Below are 19,936 nucleotides of genomic sequence, written 5' to 3' on the forward strand. Positions count from 1 at the left end.
CTGATATAATGACTTGGTTGATTCGTTCGACTTGTCCATTTGCTCTCGGCAGGCCTGTGGTGATTAGATGATGTTTAATATCTTCTTTAGCACAGTAGTCAGAAAACTCACTGGATGTGAAAGCCGTTCCTCTATCAGAAATGATCTGACAAGGGCTTCCAAAAATGGCCTTCTGATTCTCTAACTTCGCTATCACCTCGGCTGAGGTCGTAGATTTTGTTGGATAAATCCAAGTAAATTTAGTGAAGGCGTCGACCACTACTAATAGGTGCTTGTAGTTTTTATGGGTACTTTCCAGAGGACCCAAGTGATCTATATGATAAGTATGCAACGGAATGTCCTCCTTGAATCGCGGATGTAAAAATCCTTCCTTTTTCCCTGCTTTGCGATTTATTAAGATGCAATGAACGCAATTCGCGATAACATTTTCTATCTTCTGCCGAAGTTTGGGAATGAAATAGTATTTATCCAGGTGTTTCTCTGTATGTTTGATACCGGTGTGCCCTTTCTCGTGAGCATCTTTTATGATTTATTTCAGTCTGCATACTTTCCGGTACGACTATCAATTCTTTACCGTCAATAAACTTGTATAGTACGCCATTTCTATTACAATAATTTTCATAACTTGAGGTTTTCAATAATTCCTTAATGGTTTTTATTTCAGTGTCATTTTCTTGTGCAAGTTTTAATTTAGGTAAGATATTTTCAATAGAAATGCATAAGACGTTTACAGGAGCTCTACTTAGAGCATCTACATGTGGCATTCTAACACCTTTACGATGCTCTATAACATAATCGAATTCTTGTAACAACAGAGCCCAACAAGCAACACGCGTCGCTATATCTCTTTTTTCCATCGTCCGTTGAAATGCTGAACAGTCCGTCACTATCTTAAATGAAATTCCCAAAAGGTAAACACGGAACCTTTTCAGTGCTTCCATGATCGCGGGGACTTCCAACTCGTAACTTGAGTACTTTTTCTCTGCATCAGAGGTTTTCCTACTCATAAAATAAGTGGGGTGAAAACTGCTATCATCTGGAGGTTTCTGCATTAGAATCGCCCCATATCCTTCTATACTGGCGTCTGTGTGTAGTTTGGTCTCATAATTAGGGTTATAAATTGCAAGTACAGGCTTCTCAGCTAGCGCTGATTTCAAACGATTGAATGCGATCTTTTGTTCTTCACTGAATTCAAACTTATTACCCTTTTTTAGCAGGTCGTTAAGTGGCTTGGCAATTATAGAGTATTTATTAATAAATTTTCTGAAATACTCTGTCAGCCCAAGAAAACTTTGGATCTGTTTTAAATTAGATGGTTCAGGGAAATTTATAACAGCTTGCGTCTTCAAGGTGGAAGGGAAAATTTTACCCTCTTCTATGACATGACCTAAAAAGTCAATTTGTTTCTTTAAGAATTGCGATTTTTTAAAATTTATTTCCAACCCGTATTCACTCGCTAGATTTAAAACTTGACTCAGCCTCTCGATTCCCTCTTCGTATGAGGCAGACAAAATGATGATATCGTCCATGTACGGCAAAACGATGCCATTGTTAACTAACGGTCGGAAAATGGTATTTATGAATCTCTGGAATACAGCTGGTGAGTTACAGAGTCCAAACGACACTTTCAAAAACTGGTACTGTCCTTCATGCGTAACAAATGATGTGTACTTCCGACTTTCCTTTTCGACATCCACGTGAAAAAACCCATTTTTGAGATCAATAGTGATGAAAACACGTGCTTCTTGAAGGCGATCTAGAATATCCTCAATCAGGGGAAGGGGAAATCTATCCTTTACGACAACTTTGTTTAAACGACGATAATCAACGCAAACTCTTGGTGTCCCGTCTTTCTTCTTAACGAAGACCAATGGGCTGGAATATTTCAAAGAACTCTGTTCTATAATTCCTGACTTTAGCCATTCGGATATTTGGGTTTCAACAACTTTCTTTTCCGCAAACGGTAATCTACGCGGTTGATGCAATACTGGTTCGTTATTTTTTACGCAAATTTTTAACTGTATGTCCGTAGATTTGGTCTTACGTGGCATATAGTTCGAAACTAACTGTTGAACAGTCTCTTTAAAGTAGTTTGGAACACTAGGTGCAATGTTTATTTCGTCTTCGTTACTAGCTACGTCAACAGGTAAAACAGATACAATATTTACTTCCTCTACACTCTGTGACTTATTTTTTATGGTAACCCATTTTCGTTTATTAATATTTCACCTTTTAATATTACGTTTAAGCCTAAAATGGCTTCATGTGTCATCACATTGTTGTCTACAACACAAATATCTGCAGTACACTGGAAATCATTAATTTTAATATTACCTTTAAAGAAACCTAGAGGTTTTACTTGACATTTACCGAACCCACTCAGCGTTGAACTTATGGGCACGAGGCCTTTGATTTTCAGTTTATCAAAAGTCGATCTACATAACAAAGTAGTTTGACTTCCTGTGTCTATTAACGCGGTTGCATATACATCATTAATTTTTACTTCTTTGGCAACTTCGAGACTGCATCAATATTCACGGTTGATACTTCTGGTTTCGTATTCATATTTGAGCATTCGAAACTTCGGTGCCCCAATACTTTACATTTAAAACACTTGACTCCCTTATCTTTATGAACACATTGTTTGGAAATATGACCGCTTTCACCGCAGTTGAAACAGGTTGTATTACGTTTAATTTCAGGAATTGTTCCTCGACTATCGGTTACGTTACGCTTTGTTTGGTTAACAGAATTTTTTGAGTCATATTTATGCCTAGATTCAATTTTTTGTTTACTTTCAAATTTTGTTTTAGACGTTCGCGACTTTTCTTCATCATCACATATCTGTTCATAAAGCTTCAATTTGTTCTTAAAATCAGTTAATGTTTGTGACCCATACAAGCAAGATTTTTTAAACGCGGAGCCTGGTATACCATCTATAACATATCGTATTAAAGCAACATCTTCAATTTGACCATTTTTAGCAATTCTTTTCATATTTAAAAAAAAACTCATCAAATGTTTCATTGCTCTTCATTTTTTGTTTTGATAATAACTCATGCAGTTCGGCCGAATTGCAGCTGGACCGGAATTCATCAAGAATGGCATTCTTAAAAACTTGCCATGAGTTCAACTTTGGTTCACTAAGAACAAATAGTTTTGCTTTGCCTGTCATCAGGCGTTTAGCAAAAATCAGTTTTTGTAAATCATTTAACTGAAGAATGGTAGCTGCATCAACTTTCGTCCCAACTACTGACATTTTCGTGGCTTTGGCCATCAAATTGAGCAACAAAAGATTTGATGTCTTCAATAGTAACATTTATACTACAGTTATGAAATACATTCGACTTGTTTTCAATTGTACTAAAAATATTATCATTAGCACATTGGGAAGGAAGTTGTCTCACTGTGGCACCAGAATTGTTTCTTAGTTTCGTTTCATCTCGAACATTATCATCTACTTCATTTTTATCCCCACCATCCACACCCTCTAAATCACTTTCGTTTTCACTTTCTTCTAAAATTACATTGTTTTTAAGCAATTCTAAATTATTCAGATAAGAAACAATTCGGGTTGCTAAGTCATCTTGTGTGCCAGAGCTATCAATGCATAAAACGTTCGCAATGGAAATTAATTCATAAGCCTGAAAATCTTGTTTGATTTTTTCGAGTTTTTCATTAAGTTCTTTAGTATTCTCTGCTAAAGAGAAAACACTAAATTGTCTTAACCTTTTTCGATTATTTCTGTCGCCCACATCGTTAAATATTATTTTGTGTAATAATTTTATATTATGCGCTTTTTCACTTTTCAGGACATCTTCCATTCCCGACACATCAATTAGAAACATAGTTAATAAAATTGAGAAAATCACTCACTTCATATAATGGTAATCCACGATGTTCCTGGCTCTATAATCCGGAAACAGAAACGAAACAAATTACTTCCATACCATCCAATGGATCACAAATGGTGTTGACAAAAAGCGAGTAGAAACAGGTTATGTCCGATGGATTTTTGGCCACAATTCACGTCTTGACACTTGACATCCAGTATTATTAAAATTAATTCCAGTTTTTAACTCCTTAACTGCCGCGGACGTATAATACGCCTTGCTCAGCCGATGCGTTAACTGCCAAAGGCGTATATATACGTCCTTCCAAACTGCTATCATTTGCTTTGCGCTGCTACACCTAAAATTATTCGCAAAGTTAACGCATCGGCTGCGCATCTGGGGCAGTTAACGCATCGGCTGAGCAAGGCGTATATATACGCCTGCGGCAGTTAAGGGGTTAATAGAGCCGCACACTATTTACTCACTATTACGCAGTTTCAGTTCAGGTAAATCAGCATACATTCCTAGGAGTTTGATGAGGTTTTTGTTCGAAACATAGTTGATTATAAATCGTAAAACAGTCCAGCACAGCAACAGTTATTCTTCAAAGCGGTAGTAATCCAGGAAAGCAGGTAAAACTACAGTTCCTTCGAGTGCTTAATTGCTATCCCACTTCTGAGAAAATTTTTGTGGGGATTTTAAACGATGAACAAATTAATTAACGAAAGACATTTTAATTAGACAAACGATTATTACATAAATTTAACATTTAAGAGAATTAAACAAGTAATGATTCGTCAAAGTTCTTCTTGAACAGAAGCAGCGTCTCTGCTTTCACGTCAATCGTCTATCATCTCAAAACGGTAATTCCCCTAATTTTTGCTTGGCGCCTTCGCAGCTCGTAGAGAGAATGACGTCACGGCATCTGGTTTTCATCACAGCTCCAAGCGATCGGCACTACATAAATAAAAGATAAAGCGTACATGGCTCCTAAATAAAATTGGCTCGTGTCACTGGGTCGAGGGTATTTCAGAGCTAAGTTAGTCTCCTTTCTATAAAACATTCGAAGCCACCTCATTCATTTCACATCCATCTTAAATCTCTCCTGCGCTGCTGGTGTTTTCCGTTTTTTGTTCATTCTCAGAAGGGAAATCTTTTCTTGTTAAGTGATTTTCGTTTCGTGTTAAGAGAGAAACAATGCATGAAAATACCAGGACCGTTGTATTATTTCGTGTTGACCGATATTTCATCTTGAGCGTTTTCTCATTAAAAGTATTTCACTATATTCCTGCATATTTATATTACTCATTTTCGTTGGAAGGTCTAGCTACAACTAGAAGTTCTAGCTACTTCTTGTTTGTTGTAACAAATAAACAAACAAACACTGTATGAAGTTAACAAAGACTGTATGAAGCTAAGAAGTGTAAATGTTTTTATAAGCATGTTTAATTTGTGACTTTTTTTTTTAATGCTGATATGAAAGCATTTAGTAAGAGAGCGGCTTTGCATTTACCATGTTGGAATTTCCGCAGAATTATGTAAGCTAAATGGATTTACTTTCTATGATTAATACATAATGAAGTTTTGTTAGAATAAAGTTTTAAGGTAAATAAATGAATTTGAATGCTGAATTGTAATTTGAATGTTGACTAATCAGAAGTAAATATATACTTTAGAATGTGTCAACTTAAAAAAAAAAAAAAAAAATCAGTTCTGCACAAAATTTATTCTTATTTACAGGGTTCGTACGGTCCTTAAGAGTCCTTAAAAGTCCTTAAGTTTTTTGGAATCGATTTTTGGTCCTTAAAAGTCCTTAATTTCGGCCAAAATCGTCAGAAGGTCCTTAATTTTTAATCATCTGAAATTTCTGACTGTTTTTACGACTGCCATTTTGAGTGTGAAATAGCATTTTGGAGGAATATTTTTGGCAATTCTCTGACAAATATTATTATCTTTTGAATGGGTGAATGCGTTCATGGGCTATAATTTGTTCCCATTTTTAATATAAAGGGTGGGATAGAGTTTCTGAGCAAGTATGAAACATAAAGCATTCGAAATTATTTCATTTTTTCTAGTGAAGAGCTCTTAAACAACTTTTCGCTTTTGGGGATGTGAATTCTTTTATTAAATTGCTGTAAATTTGGCGACTTATTGGCGCTTTTAAGATAAGTTTCTATAAAAAATTTTTAATTCTGAGATCTGGGAATTTTTTGACGATTTTTTTAAAATATTGTAACATTGATAAGTTTCATTAAAATAATGGTAATATATTGTAATTACATTTAAGAAATAACATTAAAATAAAGCAGTTTTATTTTTTGCTCTCATATTATAAAGTTCCATTTTGGCCACTTTTTATACAATACTTTGAATCTGAAAAATAAGCAAGGTATAATGCTATAAAGCACAATTTACGAAACGGTTCTTAGCAAAAGCCAAATAGCTATGTAATTAATTAAAAATTTCCTTTTAACTTTTTTCTGGTAAGAGTTTCCTCATGTAATTGTCTCAGAATATGCGTCTGTTTTCCCTATAAAATTAATTTTACACATTTTTTATCCGATTTTTTAAAAAATATTTCTGGCTTTTTGCTGTTACCGAATTGGCAGGGGTAATTTTTCTTTAGGATTTTAGACATTGCAGCTTGGAAAGTTTAGAAAGATTTGAAGGCAAGATTAATTGACCCACTTTCTGGAAGATTCCAGAAAAATGTGGCAAAATGAAAAATGTCTCCTTGGTATTAATACATAATTTCTTACTTTTTGGAGAACATCTGGAAGAGCAATAAAAACATAATAGTTGGATGTTTTAGTTCTGATACTAGAATCGTTTTCTTAACATTTTTATCTTCCCTTTATTTTCTTTATTTTTCACTAGACACAAGCATAAAATATCAAAAATGCTTCCAATCTTATCATATGGACAGGCAATTATAGAAAATAATTTTTTTATTAATAAAGAAATTGAAAACTGACAATTTAAACAATTCATCTAATATGTCTTAATGCATCATGCACACTAAATTGTGCTGCTTGGTGCCTTTGTAAATTTTGCTTCCAATGCCTGTTCTAAATTCTAAAAGTTTTGACATTTCTAGATTTTGTTGCTCGATGTGTGAATAAATTCAAAAGCTCTGTAACCAGACCTTACCATATATATTTCATATTTCTTCTGAATGTTCCTATTACTATAAAATTAGCAGCTTTCTCTGTACATTCTAAATGCATTTAGTATATAATTTCCCATTTCTATTTTCTCACCAGAATGCAAATCACTTAAACAGTTTTTAAACTGAGGTTTTTGGAGTGTAAGACAAGAATGTGTTTCTGACCTCCACTTGCTCCCTGCATTAGTTCCTGCCCGCCCTGATAATTTGCAATTATTCTTCTTTACATTACCGCTGCTGACATTTGAATTTGTTATGACAGTAGAGTTACTGAGTCAGCTTAAAATGAAATTAAATTGTATAGTCATTGATGACTAGTCCATATTTTTAGTTTGCATTTGATTCTTCTTGTTTAATTACATCACCATGAGGTGTAATTGAATTTTTTGCATTGTCCAGAGGGTTTTGGACTATTTAACTTTTACCAGATCAAGTAAACCATCATAGGTACCTTTTGGAGAGGTTGACAGGTTAGGAGATACAAAACGTAGAAACTAGTGAGAACATTGTCATGCGTATTGAGACAGAGTTCTAACTATTAGAAAAGATGCTTAAAGAGTAGGAAATTGATATAAATTAGCCAAAATGTCTGGGAAGACTTCAACTTAAAAAGACGCATAAATATCTTGTTGAGTGTTGTTGCTACAAAATATAAATATTTTGTAGCTTTTAATGTGTATATCCTAATATCGTTTAAGAATCAATGCCATAAATTACATGTATTTTAAACTGTGAAATTTTATTAGATTGTGATTTAATAATGCTTTTTTAACAAATATTGTTAAAAAATAAATTTTAATAGTGGCCATGTAAATCCATAATGACTAAGGTTATCTAATACCCAATTTAATTACGTATAACTAACTGGTTACCTTTAAAGATTATCTCTGAATTTTAAAGCAAGTTATTGCCTTTCATTATTCTTATCGTGGCCACAAGATAAAACACAAAAATGTAAAAATTCATGTAAAACCTATTCTTCGCATCTAGTGAGACTTAAAATAAGGCAAAACAACTTGTCACCTCTGGTGCTCCTAATAATCTCTTAGTGGATTATTAGGACCTTAAACTATATTAACTGAGTTACAATCCCGGAACTCTAGAAGCTACGACACTAACTGCGTCAGACAGACCTCAGCTAACTTTCAAAATTGCGAACCGTGCTTACATCAGGCCTTAAGGTTTGTTCTGATCATCAGGTCTCTCCGAGGCAACCAGGAGCGGCGACAACAGCCAGTCTTTTGTTTTGAATCATGCTGATTGTGATTTTACTTTTCACTTTAACCTATGCCACTTGACATAAAATCTACTTATTATTTACTAAACTCATAGAGTGTGTAAGTATGTGACAAAATGAGACATTAAAAAAAAAAAAAAAAAAAAAAAAAAAATCAAAGCTAACTGTTAGTAAAAGCTAAATAAAATGTCACTTATCTTCTTTCAAATATGTCCAGTTAGTATGAGTAAAATATTTAATGATAGATTTCATAAACTTTATTTTATTCTCAAACTTACTAATAATTATATTTAATACTAATGCATCCTACTTATGGATCTATTTTATTTTTAGGATGGTATTACAAAAGTGAAGTTCAGCATAGATAATATTTTTAATTGAATTTATTCATTTCCCATTTGCTTATAGGTCCTTAATTTTTTCATGAATGGTCCTTAAAAGTACTTAAAAGTACTTAATTTCCGTGTGCAGAAATGTGTAGGAACCCTGTATTTAGTGTTATATTTCAATTTTTAGTATATAAAATAGTTTAAAATTTTCTCGATAAGCAGTACGTTAGTACAAGTAACATATGTTTCCAGTGTTATTTTTAAAATTTTATTTTCATGCATTTAACAACAGTTTTATTCTTAAAGGTGAAGGTTGTATCATTAGGAGTTCAATGGGTTTGCAAAGCGTATAGTGAAGAAAATGTTCGTAATCAGTCCTTGGAGCAACCTAAATATCATGTAACTGGAGATGATCTTAAATCGTAAGTATTATAAATTAGCTACTAGGTTATATGTTGAAAGGCGTAGCTTGGCAGTTATGAATTGGCTGATTTTTCAGTTTAGATAAATCATTACTTTTGACTATATATGTCTTTTATTATTATCACATGTGTAAAAATTTTTTTGTATTCACAACTTTCATTACAAGCTGAATTTCAAATGAAATGCACTTCATAGCTGATTTATTTAATTTTTTGTTTGTTTGTTTTTTCAACAAGGGCAAACTTATTTACTATGAACAGAGATAGATTGTTAAAAATAGCTCTTACAGAGATTTATGTGGTGCTAAAAATCAAATATATGCTAAAAATAAAAAAATGAACATAAATTTTCTTTTAATAAAACAAAAAGTTTCAATTCTAGCATTTCTTAAAAGTTGCTAGCAGTATTATTAATAATTCGACTACATGCAAGGTATAATCTTGTCTTTCACATTGAGATTCAGTTTAGGAAAAACTGTGCTGCTGAAATTTCTGTAAACAATGTATTATTTATTTACATAATTTGCCTTAATTGAAGAATTTAAATGTTATGTAAAAGGTAATTTCACAGGTATATATATGTAATGAAACTGTGGTTCGATGACAACGACATGAATGATTTGATCATGAACGCGGTACAGACTTGCATTAAAATTTCTGGTGAAACAGGATTTTCCCCATGATTTACTGTGAACATAGCTTAAAAAACTCATGTGGAATTTTTCATAATTAGGACTGGCCGAAGAATGTAATGACAGAACAATTTTGGAGGCACTGAAATAAGAACACTGAGATGTAGATGCATAAAAATACTAATTGTGTAGACACTTGATGCTCAGAGCCTCCATTCATTTTGAAAAATAAGCAGTCAAGCTGGATTAAATGCCTTTTTTTATTTAAATTAACATTTTGTGGCCACAAGCACTTGGCACTCTACTCGTGCCTATTAAAGAACATTTACAATTTTGATATTATTGCCATAAAAGTGAATATAGCAGCACATACATGACTGCAGAAAGGCGTCTGGCCAAGACAAAAGCACAAGCAAAAGTGACGCATCAGTTCATACTAGTAAGAAGAGAGCGACTCGAGAGTTTCAGTTTTTAATTTTGGTTTACAATTTGGTGATTGGTCAAGAGGTATCTGCATTAAAGGTTACGTAAGATCGCATGATTAATTTTGATTACACTTTAGAGTTACAACACTATTTTTAGGACAGATAGATGAAGTTCCCAAATGAAATAAAAAATAAAAGAGGTTATAGTGAATTAAATTTAGAAGTTTGCTTTCATATTTTTTATCTTACATATATATGTATGAAGTTTCTAAAGTAAATTGGAGTCAAAGCAAGGTTATTCCTCTACAATATTAATATTAGTAGTTGTGTAAAAGAGGTGAAACACAAAATCCAAACATATCAAAATTAAAATAAGAATTCACAGTTGTACAAACTCTAAAAATAAAAAGAAAATGCAAAAGGGAAAAATACAAGATAAAGAAGTGTAAATAATAATTTATCTCCTTTTACTGAAATACTAATTCAGAACTCATCAGGGGAAATGAATTAAAGCTTCACGAAAGTCGATTAATATGTTTCGAAAATGTGTTTTGTTCTTCTGGTTTGTTTGAGATCTAAAACTGAAAAAAGAATCTAATAAATTTTTATTTAAGACACTAAAATTCATATAAAACCAAAATCCCAAATCTTAAATGTACCAGGATTTTCCCTACACGCCTTCGAAACGTTTGCTAATACGCATAAAACAAAACATTAGGCTAAATTGACTACTCAAAAAACCACAAAACTTAGACTATTTAAGAAAATTCAATTGGTCTAAAATCGTTATATATAAATCCAAAATTCAAAAGCAAATAAATATAAAAAGCAAAACTAATATGCTTTAAACCAAATTGTATTTTAAACACAATTTGGTTTTGAACACAAACACTGAAAAATTGGGTGGTCTTCGATTATGCTAAACTAAACTTTTAATGCCAAGAGGACGAAAAACTTGTTGCTAAGATTCTTTAAATAATAAAATCAAATCTGAGCTTTATCAGTTAAAACTGGAAATCAATTTAGTGAAACATAAACAAAACTCGGAAAGATATTATCTATAAACCAAAATTCACTAATCTGGCATAACCCTTGGTCCTGAGGTGTACAAATTATTGCAAGCCTACTGTGTTAATAACAAAAGTAAATGCTTTTAACCGATTTTAGTTTTTTAATTTTAAGAAATCTTTCTACTTTTACTGTTTTTTTCAAATATGATTTAAGTGTATTTTGTTTATTTGTGCAGGTAAATATTTATGCTGTATGTTACACAGATAAATGTTTAAGAAAATGCATATGAAATAATTTAATCTGTTATTCATCATGTTTTGTCCTTTTCATGATGATTAAGGTTGGGTTGTTTGAATATGGCAAAACACAATGAGGCCTATCTGCCTAAGAGAAGGGATGCCTTCATGGAGGATTGATTATCTTAGGGAAACAGGCTTATATTCACATTACACATGAAGAAAACTAACTGCCCATTTACCTAGAATCAAATGCAGATCAAACTCCCAGTATTCAGTGGTCTTGAGCACTTGGCTACTTATTCTTGAAGAATGGTAATATTCTAATAACATAAGCTGAATGAAAAGTTTTGTGATTGACTCCCATATTCAGAATTAGAAGACTCTCTGATCTTGTATTTTTTCTTCTTCAAATTTGTGTTTTTCACATTGAATTAATTATACTTTGCACAGTATTTTATAAACATTTAAAAAAATATATATATATATATATATAGATAATTTTTGTAACATACTGTTTAGCACTGCAGACATGACATTTTTGCTTATCTGATGAGAATCTGTTTCCATGTACGGTATTTTGTGGCATATAATATACATCTCTAATTCCAGGCTAAATTTTTAGGTTATTCGCCATAAAACGAACACCCGATTCTTCATGAAGAAACCTAAAAGATACACTTGCAATGCTCTTATCTTTTGAGGTCACTTATTTGAACAATTGTCCTAGCCTTTTGAACAATGGTAAACCGCACTGACAGTGATAAGGGGAACAATATGTACGTGGGTTAAATGCTTAGGAAGTAAATATTCCGACAAAGAAGGTGGATTGTATTCAACGCAATTGTCCGAAAGAATGCTATTGCAGAGCACTTCCTACTTGAACGAATTTGTGGAATTAGGAGTTAGATGGTTTCTCTTTCTGTAGTTATTTGAAGCTGAGATTTTGAAGTGAAAAATTAAAGGCTTTAGTAAATTGCATTTGCTTTAGTTGAAATATGGTTTATCTAGTGCTCTTTTTAGTAGTAAATATGGCTCCAGCGAAAAGAAACAAACACAGAGCTTGTTTCAAATGCAAAACCATTAATTTATAAGTGAAAAAAAAAATCAGCATTATATTTTCAAATTTTCACAGGACTGAGACAAATTTTCACAGGAGTGCCTATTTAAATTAAGAGACTATAGATATTTTTCAGTACTGATCTTCAAAATTCAGCTTTCATTTTTTTACATCTCAAAAGCTCAGCTTAAGATATTTATTAGATTTATTTAGAGCATATCATTATATATAAGATAAAATTGTTTATTTGAGGTAATATTTTTTTTGGGCCAGTTTAATACTGAGCCTCACATTATGTTAAAATATTAAGTTTTGTGAAAAATAACGTGTGAAAAATTTATAAATTTTTATAACTTGAGTTCCATAATGCTTATTGAGTTTGTTTATATAGATAATATCTCTTTGTGAAAGAATTTTACATTTTTTCCCCCTGATTCCTTTAAAAGGATAAAAATTATGTAATTTTTATGAATTTTCTATAAATAAATAAATAAAATAAAAAATAATAGTAATTTTTTTTTTACAAAACTTATCTTTAGAGAATTCAAATTTGTTATTCAAAACGTTTCCAGATATGTCAATTTATATATTTAAAAATGCTTGGTGATAGTTTATAAATTGTTGTAACCTTAAAAATGTTACTGATGGCAGATCTAACAATAAGTACTGGCCTTTCTGTTTGCCATATGACACTGGCCTGTGATAGTAAGCATTGGCTTTTTTGCTCTTTTGTACTATACAGGTTCATTTTACTAGTATTTATTTTTCATGCCACATCATTTTCAATTAAATTAAGCAAATTAACTTTTACCAGTAGAATCTTCTAAATATCTTAATTAAAAGTAACATCAGGTGAAAAATTTTTTGAAAATTAGTAACATATTGAAATTTTTTAGCACACATGCTATTGATTAAATACGAAAGCATTATTTCCTTCTGTTCATACTGGAGTTTACATTCAGGTGCTGTAAATATTTCTTATACAACTCGGCAAGTATTCTATGTTGCCCTGTTTTTACCTAACAAATTTAGTTTTTGCTTTTATATATTGGGCTATCTGAAAAGTCATGACACATTTTTTTCTATGTTCTTCAAAGGTCCTTAAACATAAAGAACAATGATCAGTCAATAGTATTTTGCCCATTTTATTTAATTAATTTTTTCCCTTTAATTTAATGAGCTTTATAGTTTCTCATTCTAGCTTTATCTAGAACCTAGCTTTATCAGTGAAAAGCTGAACAAGATGCTGATTTATGTCCTCATCTGAACTGAATGTTATACCATGAAAGAAATTTTGAACAGAGCGAAACAGGTTAAAGTTGAGGGCACAAGATCGGGCGAGTGTGATACATGTGACATTATCACTTTTCATCCAAACTCTAGTAATTTTTATCAGGTGATCAAACATGTGGTCTTGCATTATCAGAATGAAATGCAATTCTTATTCGATTAATAAAGTTTCTGGATGAAGGATTCATTGAAACAGTACAGCTAGCAAAAGCACACCTTCAAATTGATTTGTTGGCTCATTGGTAGGAGATTGGAAACATGACCACACACAAGTTTGATCACTGACAGAAATTATTAAAGTTTGGAAGAAAGTGTTGCCATGCATATCAGATTCACCTGATTCTGTGCCCTCAGTTTTTCACTTGTTTTGATCTCTTTAAAATTTCTTTTGTGGTATAATGTTCAGTTCAGATGATGCTGTAAATCAGCACCATTTCCTTGATGAAGGTAGGTTCTTTTCTGAATGAGGAATTATAAAGCTTATTAAAAGAAGTTATCAAACAAAACGGGATATACTATAGGTTGATTATTGTTTATATAAATGAATAAATTTATATGTTTTATATAATAATTTTCTTTGTATAAATAAAGGATCTTTGAAGAACTTCAGAAAAAATGCATCATGACTTTTTAGACAACCCAATAATTGTGTATTTACACAGAGTGCAAGAACATAAGGATGCTTTTATAGAAAACATAATCAGTTCATCTTCAGTTTTTTAAAATTGTTTTCATAATATAATTTTTTAGAGATAAATGTGTCTTTCTTAACAAAATCAAGCATTCTTAATGAACTGTACTGAAATATATTGAATTGAGAAACATTTGTCAAGAGATGGGTTTCAGATATCACCATCAATTAACAGATAGTATCTTTTGGAATTTGTGTGTTCTAAAAGAATTCTTTGTAGAAGCTGAGCCATCAAAATAAAAGCATAGATAGCAGTAACTTGCATAAGAAAAATTGAAGTTTGCCGCAAATGAATTTTTGCCATTTTATGAAGTAATTTCTCAGTGGCCTAAGACAAACAATATCTCTGAAGTATTTCAAAACAATATCTCTGAAGTTAGACCTGTTATTATTTATTGATTTTATTATAACTGTTATTTATTATTTATTGATTTATAATAAATCATAATTTTTTATTCTGCAGTATTCATTTTTATTTATTAGTAATTATTCATTTAAAGTGGTTCAGTACACATGGAGAAGATCAAGTAAAAAATGTGTTTTTATTATTGGAAAATTTCAGATTATTACTACGGTAAAGATTTATGTGCAGATGATATTAATGGGTTCTTTTGAAATGTAAATACAATTATGAATTTTGTAACCATTTCAAATATGTAGAAATATTAATTTTACTTTAAGATAAAATATTCTCATAGATTAAAATGAAGATAAAAAAGGGGCTTAATATGCTGTGTGTAAAAATAAATAATCACATATAAAACATGCTGCTGTAGTTTTTAGGTCTCATACTTTCCATTTATAAGATTAAAATTCACTAATTTTATAATAAAACATTATGCCGATTTCTAAAGAATTATGAGGATTACTCCTTTAGTTTTAACTCTCTAATGGTAAGGTGTTATCATATTAATAAGACAATACTTTCCAGTTGATGATTATGGTTTTCTGTAAAGGCAAAGAAAGTGATTATCAATGATATTCATTCCATGTTTTCAATTTGGAATATAATCCTATCTTGTTATAAATAAAGAACAGATACATGAGAGCATGTTCTTAGTGTGAAATCTAAAAAAATTGCACAAAATCTTTTCATTATTTTCAAGTTCAGTACTGTGAAGAACAATGCATGAAATCTTTTCATTATTTTCAATATTATATAACAGTGTTGCCCATAAAATCTGAGTATCAATAAGAAAATGAAATTGAAAAAGTTGTTTAAGTTGCTTCGTTTTTTGTGTTAATACTTTCTCTTTAATTCTATAAATAGACATAATTTCTTGTTCAGTTACAAATTTTCATTGTTCAAGTCCTGTAATTGCTGTATCGAGAATACCGACTAACTTGTCAATCAAAATTTTCTCGTTTTCAAGAACCTCCCTGTCACTTTCTTCACTATTGGAAGCATGCATGGGTAAACGCTATGCGCATGCGTAGTGAACGTACACATTAAACGCGCATGCGTAAATGCATTACGCGAATGCATAAATGAGAATGAATCCTTTGAGGTCCGGATTATAGATCATTTCCGATAATGGACGTCCGGATTATGGACTTTGTACTGTATTTGGATCTTTGAACCATTTTTTAAGGACTCAAGATTTTACTGCAGCTTTGTTCAGTGCAGTTTAGAAACTATCTATAATCATTTTCCTCCCGACGCTTGGTTGCATATCTTTACTGATGGCTTAAAGTTGTAAGTGGAGTTGTAGGGGAACGGGAATTTTCTGTGAACATTTCTCACACAGTCTTTCTTTGGGAACTGATAAGACCACATTCGATGGAGAGGTTGAGGTAATTAAAGTTGCTTTGACCCATGTAAATGCTTGTCCTTCCCTTTCTGAACAATTTGTCATATTCTCAGACTCTTGAGCACTCTGCTTCTTGAATGTCATAGTCCTTGTTTTTGAACTTTTAGTACCAAACCTTCACAGTTTCATGTGATAGAACATTAGTAACTAAAATTGTACATATGATTTGCTGACTTTTTGCGACAGAACTGGAAGTAAATAATGTTTCTAATCCGGTAGCATGATAGTTCCACTTCAGACACCTTGTATTTAATGATAATGATATTTATTTAAAAATTTCACAACACAGTGTTCTAAAGCAAGTCTCTTTCTTTCAAATGCCAGAAAACGTTTAACAAAATATGATTAAACATGCAACGTGAACTGTTTGCACAGACGATATTTGTTATGCAGCCAGCCCGTTCGCGGGATTCGAACCTCGGACCGAACTGACAGTGTTCAGCGACTTTACCACTCGGCTGCTACCATCATCAGCATCAGGAGGCCGGCCAGAGCTCTCTGCTTCTTTGCCATAAACCTTCTTTTTGAACTTTCGGTACTAAATTTTCGCAGTGTCATACGATACAACTTTAGTACTAAAGCTGTTCACACGATTTGGTGATATTCTGTAGCTGATGTTTTGCAACAGAGCTGGAAGTAAATGATGGTTTTAATCTGGTAGCATGGTAATTCCATTTCAGGCACCTTGTACTTAAAATAATATGTTTTTACAAGTTTCACAACACAGTGTTCTAAAGTAAGTCTCTTTCTTTCAATTGCCAGAAAACGTTTAACAAAATATGATTAAACATGCAAGGTGAACTGTTTGCACAGACGATATTTGCAGTGGCGGGAAACATTCGTTAAAACCTGATATTTCCTGTTGGCATTTGTTATGTAAACTGATATGCAAAACTTAAGCAACAACGTAAAAATTTAGCAGATAGGCATGAAATTGCAGAAAAGGAGATCAGTGCAATGAACACGTAAGTCAGTAGAAACGTCATGCGTATGCAAATATCAGGAACGAAACATCAGAGGCGACGTGAACGTACACAAAACGCACACGTGCTGCTTAACAGTAGAATAAAAGGAAGGACGGAGATGTAATTCAACATATTTGCTGCAAGTGCCAGTGAGTCAGTTCATGAAATATGTCTAGAAGAAATCACCTGGATGACTTCACACGTGGAAGAATGATAGGAAAGCTGGAGGAGGGGTGTACTGTCACCAGTGTAGTTGCAGAGTTCGGAATCACCAAAAGTGTCATTTTGCGCGCTTGGTAAGCCTTCCAAACCACAGGTACAGCTGTTAGAAAGGTTGGTGGTTGCCGCCCGAGGACGACAAATTCAGGAAATGACTGATATATCGTCCTGTAAGTGAAAAGAGGCCGACAGCAGTCAGCAAGCGCCATTGCTCAGCAACTTTGTACAGCAACGGGACGACAAGTGTCGTGCTTTACTGTGGCCAGATGCCTTCACAAAGGGAGCATATTCGCCCGCCGTCCTGAACACTGCCTCCCGTTGAAAATTGGCCACTGATGCCACTATTTACAGTGGTGCAGAGAGCACAAAAACTGGATGACTGATCAATGAAGTCGTGTCCTCTTTACGGATGAGAGTCGGTTCAGTACGAGAAGCGATTCTCAACACGTTTTGATTTAGAGAGAGATCAGGACCCGGTTTTATCCCAGTAACATCAAGGAAAGACACTGCAACAGTAGTCCTGGAGTTCTTGTCTGGGGAGGCATTATGCTGAACGGGCGAACTGAGCTCCACTTTTTTGACAGAGGGTCTGTAATCAGGGATCGGTATTGTGAGGATGTACTCCTTCCCCATGTGCGTCTGTTCCAAGGTGCCATTGGCCCAGACTTAATTTTTATGGATGACAATGCGCGGCCACATCGGACTCTTGCTGTTGAGGAGCTACGGGAAAGTGAAGATATCACTCGCATGGATTGGCCAGCGTACTCCCCAGATTTAAATCCCATTGAACATGTGTGGGATGCTTTGGGAGACGCATTGCAGCACGCTTACATCCACCGGAGAACACCCAACAACTCAAACAGAATAGTTGAGGAATAGGCACTCTTACGGCAAGAATTGTTGCACCAGCTGGTTCTGAGTATGCAGAGACTGTGTGAAGCAACCATTGCAGTGAGGGAAGAGCATATCCCATATTAAGGAACATCTGCTTGTTGTTCTTCCTCTTGGATAGACAATCGTGAGTCACGATACTATGCATTCTGTTAAATATTTGCATAATCGCCTGTAGTAACGGCAACCGCCGTCAATAAAACGAGGTGCTTTCCTTAGTGGCACCGCAGTTCATTTTAGTTCGAGCCAGATTGGACCTGCCCGGGGAAGAAGCCACGGGATGAGAGATTCCGGTTCCCGCCCTGTTCTGGTTCCAGTTCTGTTCCGGTCCTGATCCAGTCCTATTCCAGGTCCAGTCTGGCCGTTTAAGTCCAAAACACGTAGGAGCGGAAGTCTGAATCCAGCGAATGGAGATATATGCCGAAAGGGCTAGATGGATTCTGTCTTTTAAGGGAAAGTGTTCTTCACCGTGCCGGCATAGCTGTTACTTTAAAGCACTTTGAATGTTTTCCGCCCAAGATGTTAAGTTTTCGTTTATGATGTTAAGTTTTCATCAGTGTTGAAGTTCCAGTTAAATAAACCTTTAAGTTTTAGACAAGGTTTTTGTGTTCTTCAGAAAATTTTAGATTCGAAGTCAGATATATCACATAGGATTTAACGGAAAAATCAACATTTGGCATCAAGCGACAAGATATTGTCTGCAAGGTAAGCGACTTTTTTATTTTTGAATCATGGAAGCCTTAAAGTTAGCATGAACTCAATATAGAAGACTATTCAGTAAAGCGTGTAATGAATTTGACAATGAAGGAACTAGATTTAATCAGGAAGAAAAATTAATTAAAATAAAAGTTATTGCCGAGAAAGCTAAAGTTTTGTTTGATACTGAAATGAAAATACGAGAATTAATGTTTAAAGAAATTACAGATGAGACTTTACTTATTAAGGAAATGGATGAATCTGAATTATATTTTGATAGGTGGAGACTTATGGAAAGTAAAGTAAAAGATCTTACTTCTGGAACCCCGAATGTAACTTTAATTGATCCGTTCTTTATTCAGAATAAAATGTTACATTATCCGAAGATTAAATTGCGCATCTTTGACGGCAACGTGAAGAAATGGCTAGGATTTTGGAGGCAATTCCAAAAAATTGATAAAGATCCTACATTAGATAATAATGATAAATTTGCTTATTTGGCACAGGCTATGGAGAAGAATTCTCCCGCAGAGGAAATAGTTAAAAGCTTTCCGCCAACTGGCGATAGTTACAAGAGCGCAATCGAAGCATTGCAGACGCGTTTTGGTAACAAAGAATTACTAACGGAGATTTATATTCGTGATTTGTTAACCCTTGTTATTCAAAAACAAGGTACACACTCTTTGCGGAAACTATACGATGAACTCGAATCTAATCCAAGAGCCTTAGAGATATTGAGAATAAATAGAGGCAAATCTTGCGCGATATTATATCCATTGTTAGAATCAGCATTGCCGAATGAAGTCAAAAACGTGGGAGAGACTTAGGTTTTCGCGTAAAGGATCAGAAAGTTTAACCGGCGAGTTAAGAGAAAGGGAATCTGACCTTGAGCGTCTTTTATGTTTCTTGCGCGGTGAAGTTGAAAGTGAGGAAAGAATTTCTTTAGCAGCTAAATCTTTCAATGTTTTCGATCGATTGGCTCACGGTAATAAGAAAGGAAATTCTGGTTTAAAGATAAGAGA

At 33.3% G+C, this 19,936-nt stretch overlaps 1 protein-coding gene across 2 annotated transcripts in view; it reads left to right on the top strand.

Annotated features, from left to right (window-relative positions):
- LOC118196453 ((E3-independent) E2 ubiquitin-conjugating enzyme) overlaps positions 1-19,936 on the top strand; it is a 194,985-nt gene that overhangs the window by 31,852 nt on the left and 143,197 nt on the right. For both annotated transcript variants that reach the window (XM_035367911.2, XM_035367912.2), the window contains exon 6: positions 8,872-8,987. In XM_035367911.2, coding sequence (XP_035223802.2) covers positions 8,872-8,987 — 116 coding nt within the window. The remainder of the gene's footprint in view (positions 1-8,871; positions 8,988-19,936) is intronic.

The sequence above is a fragment of the Stegodyphus dumicola genome, chromosome 6 (assembly GCF_044657685.1).
Source record: "Stegodyphus dumicola isolate Sdum_Otavi_A_Nest chromosome 6, ASM4465768v1".
NCBI lineage: Eukaryota > Metazoa > Arthropoda > Arachnida > Araneae > Eresidae > Stegodyphus > Stegodyphus dumicola.